At 41.7% G+C, this 10,409-nt stretch overlaps 1 protein-coding gene across 1 annotated transcript; it reads left to right on the forward strand.

Annotated features, from left to right (window-relative positions):
* Positions 1-626: 626 nt before the first annotated feature.
* Positions 627-10,106, forward strand: rnf5 (ring finger protein 5). The gene is made up of 6 exons (XM_041054267.1): positions 627-1,026; positions 6,832-6,850; positions 7,659-7,771; positions 7,865-7,922; positions 8,057-8,168; positions 8,400-10,106. Exons 1-6 carry the CDS (start codon positions 782-784, stop codon positions 8,516-8,518), a joined length of 666 nt encoding a protein of 221 aa, XP_040910201.1. The 5' UTR covers positions 627-781; the 3' UTR covers positions 8,519-10,106.
* Positions 10,107-10,409: the final 303 nt, after the last annotated feature.

Consider the following 10,409-nt stretch of genomic DNA (forward strand, 5'->3'; position numbering starts at 1 on the left):
GCAACTTCCCCAGGGGCCACAAAAACTCCAGCCTTAATGCGTGTCAGCATGTTCGTGCTGATTTATTGAAAATTGCTGAGGATGCAATGCTGAAGTGTAGAATCAGCTGACTTGATAAAGGTCTTAAGATGGATCCCACTTTATTGCCTGATCCAGATGCCCTGCCTTGAGATGGTCCCTGCACAGGGTGTGAGGATCGTCGTTACCCTGGTTATTAGGAGCCCAGCAGCTGATTTGTGTACAATGTGCAATTAATAAAAAGCGATTAATAGATAATTTAATGAGTAGTATGAACTAACAACAGTATATTCAATCAACTCATCAAGTCAAAATAATTCAAGTCAGAAAAAAATAGAATAATTAAATATTGTCTTATCAGAAATCCGGGATTTATTTTGGTAGTACTTAAAAGGCAGAATAAAAATTTTGATTCGGTATCTTATAATTTTTTGTTTTGTTTATTTATTTATTAAATAAATTTCGTTGTTTTTTTCTTCCATGAGCTGTTGATAAATGGATTTCTAACAGTGTCATTATCATTAATAATAATCATTAACAATGTTATTAGAGTGGGTGGTGTTTACATTCTCCCCGCTCCTCGCCTCTTGTTTTCCCGGAAACGGAAGTCTTCATTCAGGTAGAGCGACAGCAGCAGGGCCGGTTGCGTCGGTGACACTTGTCGTTAGCTCTGACTAACCGTTAACGTTAGCTCGGCTCGGGCCCGTGTGGGTTGGGTTAGGTCGGTGCTTTACCTTCCTTCCTTGCTTGTACACTAGTTACCATGGCGGCCGCGGATCCCCGGTCCTCGAGTGACGGCGGGCCGGCCAGCAGAGGAGGATTCCCTGCAGGGGAGAGCAGCAACGACCGCGACGGTCAGGGCGGCAGCAGCAACAGCAGCGGCGGCGGCGGCGGCAGCAGCAGTAGCGGGGACGGTGAACGGGAGCGGGACCGGGCCACCTTCGAGTGCAACATTTGTTTGGACACTGCCAGGGACGCTGTCATCAGTATGTGCGGCCACTTGTTCTGGTACGAGACGAGGCGGGGGAAGAGGGGTAGTTGTGGTGTGTGGAGGCGGTGATGGTGGCTGGTTGTTGTTGTTTCTGTGCTGTCCGACAGACCCGAGTGTCGTTTTGCCGTGTGTGCGGCCTCCTTTTACCCTCAGTTTGGAGTTACGTGACGGCGGAATCACACCCAACGAGTCGCCTTTACCCTGCGGGTGTCGCCGCTTTCTGTAGCTCAGTGACAGGCAAACAATGGCCCTGCGACACATTTATTCCTCTCCCTGACTAAAGCTGAGGTCTGACCCTCTGCACTTCAAAACTTTAAAAACTTTAACATATTTTTGGACAAATTAACCGTAGATAACATTGACCAGGGGGGATCCGGAGCAATTTTTTGTTGTTGTTGGGCCCATGTTGACCCTCCCACTACAAATGTCTGATTCACCAGAAATCAATCACTACTCTAGAGATGAAATGATTAGTTGATCAGTCCATTGCCAGAAAATTAATTTATACTTAATAATATAATTAATAATAATAAAAATGACACACTGATTAATCATTTAACGCATTTTTAAAAAGCCAAATAAAGGAGTCCAAATATGTTCACTCAGGATTTGTGAATGATTTCAAAACCAAAACACAACTTTACAGCTAATGAGTTCAATAGGGTCTAAAATGGTCAAAGTCTCACAAACATATGAGAAAGGCTTTCATTTTTTTTTCACATTTGTGAAACTTAAACCAGAGAATATTTGGCAAGTTTGCCTGAAATATGACAGACGATTATCAAAGAAGATGCCAGTTATTTGTCAGTTGATCAACCGATCGATTAGTTGACTAAAATGGCTGTAATTCTTGATAGAATATAAAAAGAAATTAACAAAACACATGGTTGTAAAAACAGTACTGTAAAAAAAAAAAAAAATAACTGTAAATGTTGGGTGTGACAGCAGCCAGGACAGCTTGCTAGATATTACTGGGGGGGGTTGTTAGTTTGCTGTCAGTGCTATAGTGATAAATGAAATGTGGCTGGACTTCAACCCTCAGTATAAACCGTGGTTATATGAAGGCTGATCACCGTATTTACAAATTGCACATGTGATCGACTCTGATCTTGCAAGGAATTGCTGGCTGATCATATTATACATGGTTTGTTTAGTTTAGAGGTCACCAGCGTTGCAGCCTGCACCTTCTTGGATCACACACCCTGCTCACTCACACTCTCTGTGACTCATTAACTTTCCTGTTTCAGTTAAAACGTTTGTGTTGATCATTTGCAGCGTTGGGATCAGCTCAGTCTTCAGTCATTTACAGCCGCAAGTGCAGCCCAAACACGCCGCTGTCGGGTTTGCTGTAGAGTGGAAACGATTAGCTGATTAATTTATTTGTTAACAGATAGAAGTGAAATTAAATAAAGCAAAAAACACAAAACACTCTCTGGTTCCAACCTCTCATATATGAGGACTTTCTACTTTTGGTGGTTTTATACCATATCAGCTTATTTTCAGATATATTGGTATCAGTGTAAATGTCAGTGAGAAGCTGCAGAACATAAATGCTAAAGATAAGTTTGAGGTCATTTAGAAACAGTACAGTTTATCCACTGTAAAATGTCCCGCTCAGTACGTAACATTAGTTTAACAGCTTAATCAATTATGAAAGCAATGCTCTCTGTAACCTGAGGTTGCACTTCAGCTGTGATTCTTTGTCCTTTGTGCTATCATGGTTTTGATCAAGACTTGTGCAATCCTCAATCTTCAAACCACTCTGTGTTGAAAATGTGCACATGATCTCTGTGACGTTGGTGTGGCTCATTCATGAGTTGTGCGTTGTTGACTGGCGGTCGTACTTGCTCACAGGTTGAGGGTAATCTGAGTGTCAGGCTGGAGTCAAACCTAAGTGTGTTATAATCCGTAGTTGTAAGAGGGTTTGTCTCACACACGGGAGAAGGTATAACTTCTCTTTACCTGTTTTGGCAACAGAAACACATGGAGGAAGCAGGGGAAACTTATGCTGCCTATGACTGAAGTCACTGATCTGTCTGTCACTGATCTATCTTTCAGTGGTGACGTATTTACAGTGCACAGGACAATGTCACAAAACCACCCACATGTTTGTAATTTAATATTTTTTTACCATCTAGATTTTAACCCAAAACATCCCTCAGGGTTGTGTGAACACGGTCAAATAGAGCATTAATGGAACGTGTCATTGCATTTGTCATTGCCAAAAATACACCAGAGTCTGTTTTGCTGAGACCAATTGGCCTGATTTACAAGAATCAAGTTTATTTCTATAAGAGAGGTGGCTAACTCTGGTCCTCACCCCAGCGGAGCACGTGGCAGCAATGCACTTTAACACTGGTAGTCACCTGATATTAAACTGAAGATTTTTACCTGCTCTTTTATTTTGAAATAATCATTTAATTTTGTCTGTGCAGCTTCTGAAGATAAGCACTTAAATACAAAACAAGGTGAAAAGACCCTATTGTCATTTAAAGGGAATGGATCTTAATATTGTCTAATCATGTTTTTCTAATGGTTTAGTTAATACTTAACCAGAAAAATGGCGCATTTCTTTTGAAATCATCTTATACTTGCATGTGCAGCTGCTACACAACCATGCGCTGAAGCTGCTGTGTTATGGGCTGATGTAATTCAGTTGCCATGTTTGCCTGTGTCTCCCTCCTCTCTCTCAACTTCTGTGCAATGTGATGAAACTGTGATGATGAAACTATCAGCAAGGTAGGAGAGTGTTGATGTCAGTTCACCTGCCGCTGCTTCACGTTTACAGCCTAATCAGAACATTTTAAGCAAATAAATCACACACAAATAAAAAAGACTGAGTTAGTACAGCAGAAATGCTTTGTTGGATTTCACAGTTGTCAACTGGTTTCTTTTTTTTTTTTTTTTTTTTTTTTAACATCCCAATGCTCATATTTTAGCTGGAGATTACAGTAAATTGAGGCAGCAGCCACCGTAGCGTACTGTGCAGAGTCGGGAGGGATGATCTTTGTGAAGGAGAAATTAACGTCACTTTATTACTTTGAGGTTAATGAGCGTGTGACATCTTTACAATCCACTTTAGTAGACCTGTCTGCGTTGTCGTTAGAGATGTCGTTCACACAGGCTGCGGGAGAAGTGAATCTCCTTCACCGAGACTGAATGAGAGCTCGTCAAGTTAAAAATAGTAATGGAGAGAAGTAATATCAAAATTACATTGTAACCTCTGACTGTGCCACTCAGAAGAAAGAAGGCAGGTTGAGAGTTTGTTCGCTGAAAGTGTTTGCATATGTAAAACCTAAAAGGAAAAACAACGCTCTTAATAAGCTAGGGTTACATACAGAGGGTGTTAAACCACTGCTTCCCAACCTTTTTGCCTTATGACTGCTTCAAATGAAGCGTTTGCTACTTGCGACCCCTCATCATTACACATTCAGGGATTTATGAGCAGATTTTATTCTATTACATGCGAAGATCAAGGAAAAGTCTTAAAACGGTAAATATAATTTAGTGGGGGGTTTTTTGTTAATGAGCTTGTGACCACTCTCACTCATCTTGTGATCCTCTGGAGAGCCACAGCCCCCCCTGGTTACAAATGAACAACTGGTTTAAAGATTACAAAATTTTCCACATTCGTGCTGTTTGGGTCTTTGCTTTAATGTCCTGGCAAGACTTCATCTGATATACATGCTAATATGATTTCAACTCAAAGTCCACTTAGTATTTTTTTCACTTTGTATTTTTTTCCCCCCAGTTATTTCTAAATGTTAGAAATAAGAAAAAGTTGTTGTTGCACTGCACAGTCAGATAGCTTGTTTCAGCTCTATATTTAACCATATCTCACTGTCTTCAGTAGCAAATTAATACTGAGAACTGAGACCGAAGTAATGGGTTTCACTACATATCTGACCAATTGTTATCTCATGACTCTCTGTTCGTGCTTAGGTCACGTGATGACACTTGAGCCGCCTCCATTCACGGATTAAGACTGTTAAATGTGCTTGAAATCTCCAAAAAAGCTGCTGGATGCACCTTAAAATTATTTTGTCACACATGTTTCTCAGTCTCCCGAAACCCCATGAAAAATGGCCACGTTTTACTGAAGATCTAAGAACAACAGTTACATTCTCTAATTCTTTTATTGCCGCTGGTGACATTTCAGAAAAATCTGTCCTGCCAAAAAAGTATTTTGTTTACTGAAACATTACTCCTGTCTATGTCTGTAAACACCTTGTTAATATCAGGAGGGACTAAGCAGATAATAAACTTGTCCAGGCTCAGATTCTTACTGTAATGTGATGTTATGAAAATGAGACCTGTGGGATCACATAATCGAGTCTGTGGTACACTAAGGAGACGAACACTGCAGTCGCGCATAGCTGAAAAGCTGTGGAGCCACTTGTTGGAAATTAAGCTGTTTTTTTTTTTTCAGATCGCGAGAGCTCTGCTGTACGTGTGGCCACACGTTTAATCACAGTTGAATGCGTTGTTATGTGAAGTTGGGCCTTGTGCTTTGTTCAGCTGTTTGCATCCACAGGAATGCCATTCTCAGCAGCGATCTGATAGCTGGCATTACTCTAATGCTGTACACAGTGAGCAGTGCGGCGAACCCTGAAAAGTGTGTGCGTGTGTGTGTGTAAAAGCCTGCAGATTGATACGAGGTCATGTTTTGCTTTATGGTTTGTTTGGCTCAGCTGGTTATTTTGTTCATGTTCATGTTGAGGCGTTTGGTTAGGTCGACCTGAGTTGATGAGGAATGTTGAATGTTTTGTGCTTATGAAGGTGCTGAAAGTGTCAGAAACGAGTCCTGCCTGTTCCTCTGTGTGATCCTGAGTTTAACCCAACATGTTCCGGTTTTCTTTTTCGCATATAACAGTGAATTCAACCATCATTACCTTTGGGGACATTTTTCATATTTGTTTGACATGTTATAAACCAAACAGTTGCTGATTAGTCGAGACGATAATCAGCAGATTATTTAGGTGCAGCCCCAGTCGGGATTCATATCCTACTATAGTCGGAGTGCACGGTCTCATTTGGAGTTATTACCTTAGCTGAAGACACACTGCAGACAGTTTGATCTCTATGTGGACAGTCATCAGTGCTCAAGCTGAAATCCTCAGTTCAGTATCTGAGACATCAGAGTAAAGACTGAAGCTCACAAGCAGCAGTCAGAGGCCTGGAAGAAGCCAGTTCTGATCAGGGCTGGAAGGGGATTTGTCTTCTTGCTGTGTTACTGACATGACATGAAAACAAAATTGAAAGAAAAAAAATCTTTGAACTGTTTGATACCGTTGGTGGTAAAGAGCTTTAAGGCCTAAGATGTAGGAATACTTACCGCTGGTGTCGGTGTCTGTCTCCTGAAGAAGCCTCAGTATTTACTCCAACTTGGTGTGGCATCTCCCCCAACCCTGCATCCTGCACTCCCACAATGCAACAGCGGGTCGACCTGGCCAGCAGCCACTCAGGCAAGACTCTGCTAACTGCTGACAACAGATGGAGCCAATTAATACTAACGATGGGGAGCAGGGATGAGTTTAATCAGCCACCTTGTTAGGAGCAGGTTTTTCTAGCCATGTGGGCTTTCAAAGGTTTGAGGGCCTCAGGTGATAAAGGAAAATCTGACCAGTTTCACTGCACCAAGAGTCACCAAAACAACTCAGACTCCTTGTTTATCCACTGAGATTGATTTTATACATATTCATGTGATAAATTGGCTCCAGGAATGTCGGCGGTGTTTATTGAAGCAAGCAGCTGACAATTTAAGAGAAACGAGCTATTGTGAGAATGTAAATTAATCTTTTTGTTTCTCTCTGTCTCTACAGCTGGCCCTGTCTTCATCAAGTGAGTATCTCCTGTTTGTTCTTTTGCTTTGAACTACTTGTTAGAGCTCTGAACACCCACACAGGTGTTTTTAATATTCTAATTGATTAGGCCTCTGTTCCTGCTGTTTAAATGTGAGGATTTGCAGCTTTGCGGTTCTTATGATGGCTTTTTTTTTTTTTTATGAACTGTCAGACATTTTATAGATAAAAGTTATTTAGTTAGTTATACTCATCTCAGTGTCACCTAGGAGAAGTCCAGTGGAGCTCTTTCATTACGTCATCCCTTCTCGCTTTTTCGCTGAACTGCGCCCAACTTGTGTCCACGCTGCGGTCATACCACATCATCTGGGGCTCACAAGTCGATATTAGTGGCCGATAGATTTAGAAATGCTACAGGAAAGTGAGAGAGATGTCAGTCAAGCAGGGTCTGTGGACACCCACGTGGTCCTGAGGGCAGGTTTTATCATGCAACATAAAATAAAAACACCAGTGTTAGTGAGCCGGTGCGGAGGAGGTGCCTCTAGTGCACTGCATGTCAGCTTAAGTGTAATCAGGTGATGTAACTTCAGCATGGAAACTACACCTGTCGGTTGACTTAGTGCAGCTTAAACATGCTAATGCACTTAATGCCCCTGTTTACTGCTTTGCTGCAGCTTTCTCTGCTACTCACCACTTAACCAAGTAGAAGCTGTACACTACTCAGTGAAGTAGCATAAGCACTACATAGATTCAACTAGAAATTAAATGCTATTACAACAATTTTTAGAACCATCATCTGATCTGTATTATAAACATTTGGACATCTTCCTCCCTCTGTTGCGTCTCAGTGGTTGGAGACACGGCCCAGCAGGCAGCAGTGTCCTGTTTGTAAAGCAGGAATCAGCAGAGAGAAAGTCATCCCACTGTACGGCAGAGGGAGCTCCAGCCAAGAGGACCCCAGGTACACTGAGTGTGTGTGTGTGTGTGTGTGTGTGTGTGTTTATGTGCTAGCTTTATGGTTGCCATATTAACAACCGTTTCTGTTGCTGTACAGGTTGAAAACTCCACCGCGGCCTCAGGGACAGAGAACAGAGCCAGAGAGTAGAGGCGGGGTGAGTCGGCATCTATTCACTGATTATGTTCCAAAAAAGAATCAAAACATTTCTTGCTGCTCGTAATTACAACATTATCTTGACATGCGATCTGTATTTTTAAAACTTTATCTTTGGGTTTTCTCTCTGCACAGATGTTCCAGGGTTTCGGGGACACTGGCTTTCACATGTCTTTTGGCATTGGTGCTTTCCCCTTCGGTTTCTTCACCACAGTCTTCAACACCAACGACCCCTTTCACAGAGCAGGTAAACGCACAAAGCTGTGAGACAAAAATCAGTTTCCCCCATTGTGCTGCTCTGCCTTAAGCAGTGTTGGCAGCCCCCTTCTGATCTTAATCTAAATGCAGTGTTGTGACCACACCAGTCTGTGAGCAGATAAAGCTCAGACTGTTTTTTTTTTTTGTTATTAGCATGGATTTGATCGCGCATAGATTCGTGACACAGCAGTAGTAACCTTTACCATCCTTCCATCATCAGATCAGTATGCAGGTGATCACCAAGGCAACGGAAACCTCAACAACGGCAATAACAACTGGCAAGACTCCCTCTTCCTATTTGTGGCCATCTTCTTCTTCTTCTGGCTGCTGAGCGTGTGATGGGATGAAATGGGATGAATGGATAGACAGACGAGTGGATCACCGGGAGGGAGCACAAAAAAGAAAAAAAAAAACAAAAGAAAAAAAAAAACAGCTCCCACACACTTAGCTCGAGCCACAGACACACACTCATGTTAAATTTCCTAGCAGGTATTAAACAAGAAACACAGGAATTTGGTTTTCTTCTCCTGGAAAAGGCAGATTCACTTTATGATTCTCAGCCCCACCCACCTGCTTCTTTTATTATTTATGCAAGAAACACTCACTGAAAGGTAGTGTTGCGTGAATCCCAAAATAAGTCATGTTAGCCCTCCCTCTCTACACACACCTGTAGATATATGCACACAAAAAAATAAAGGCAGACACTTAACTTTAAGGGGTTCAAAGGCAGTATTATGTGACCAGAGTGAGCTGTGGAAAGACTTAATTTTGTTTTGTTTCAAGTGCTGCAGAACAGAGGTGGGTGGAGGATAATTCCAGGCAGTGACTATTTCTGTTTTGGTAGTTTATTCTCTAAACAGAGAGGGGGAGGCAGGTTTGTGGGAAGTTTAAGTTAAAACAGGGTGGGGGTTATGAGATAGCATGGTAGTTGCTATAGCTGCTATTTCTTACTCTAAGGCCAAAGAGCAGCAGATCAGTCACATACGATGTCGGGGGTGAAAAATGTAATTGAATTGTTCCTGTTTACAGATTCCTCTTGAAATGAACAAGTACTCCTAGAAGTTGCAACTCGCTCTTAAAAGCAGACTGAGGGATAGAAACAGCACAGATGGATGCATTTTTATATACATTTGTCTTAACAAAAACTGCCATTGCACTGTGAAGTAATTTGTAGATTGAGCTGTCCTAAAGTTTGGAGTGTGTGCTGGTGTTGAACCACTTGTTGTTCCCTGTACAAACACAGATGGGTTTACAGGTCAGCGGCCAGTTTAGGAGACGTTTGTATCAAAGTGAGCAACTTGAGAGAGTAAAATCCAATCTGACACATCACGACCGCAAGAAGAGTCAGTGCAGCGTAACAAGTGGGGAGAGTCCATTCAGTTAGTCATGGAGGTGAAAAGGTCAGCACACAGCTGACAAGCAACAGTTCAATGAACTGTGGTTATAAAATGTAAAACACACTTCTGTCACAGTTGTTTTGTTTTTTTTTTCCTGACTGCATGTGTCTGAGTGAGTGTGTATACATTATATATTTGTATATATGAATATTGTAAATGCTGTTTTTACATGTTTCTGACTGGATGACCAGCCATAGAGAGCGAGAGAGGACGAGATGTGCGAGTAGGCCCCAACATGCTTTTGTAAAGTGAGAAACCATCTGGTTCCTGGTTTCCATAACTCCTGTGTTTTATTTTTTAAAAAGGTTTGCAGCCCAAGTTAATTACTACTCTCTCATAAAGTTAAATAAATGTCACAAGAGCAAAAAAACTTTGTCCTTCCCTGTCAATGTGACTTGATATTACGAAGATGTGTATGATTCAGCTCATTTCCTTGCTTGTAAGTGACTCAGTGCACATCAAAGAGCTCCTGTCTTAATATGTGACAACTGTGAAGCAAAAAGTTTAAGGAAAAAAAAAAACGGTCCAGATTTGGAGATTCTCAGTAGGAAAATGTTCTAGTCTTGGCTAAAACTAGTGTAGGTGAATCAAGTGTTTGGCGCTTCAACAGTCGCACCAGGGTCAGAGATGTCTCTCAGGGTCCTCTGTGGGATGAACAGGATGGCTGATGGGGCTCCTCATTTCTTGCATACCTGTCTGTTCAAGCTACACTTTGTATTATGAGGCTTATATGACACTAAAAGTGATGGAAGTCACGATCTACGAATCTTGACAAACTAAACCTGGAGACATTGTGCAAAACCAAACAGTCTAGGAGATTAAAACTTCACTAA

The sequence above is a fragment of the Toxotes jaculatrix genome, chromosome 13, assembly GCF_017976425.1.
Source record: "Toxotes jaculatrix isolate fToxJac2 chromosome 13, fToxJac2.pri, whole genome shotgun sequence".
NCBI lineage: Eukaryota > Metazoa > Chordata > Actinopteri > Toxotidae > Toxotes > Toxotes jaculatrix.

Excerpts from the sequence above, each read along its gene's own strand:
- rnf5 (XM_041054267.1), top strand. The coding sequence starts at position 782 with ATGGCGGCCGCGGATCCCCGGTCCTCGAGTGACGGCGGGCCGGCCAGC. Across the intron at positions 7,772-7,864 it reads TCCAGCCAAGAGGACCCCAG|GTTGAAAACTCCACCGCGGC; the intron begins GTACACTGAGTG and ends GTTGCTGTACAG. Across the intron at positions 8,169-8,399 it reads CGACCCCTTTCACAGAGCAG|ATCAGTATGCAGGTGATCAC; the intron begins GTAAACGCACAA and ends TTCCATCATCAG.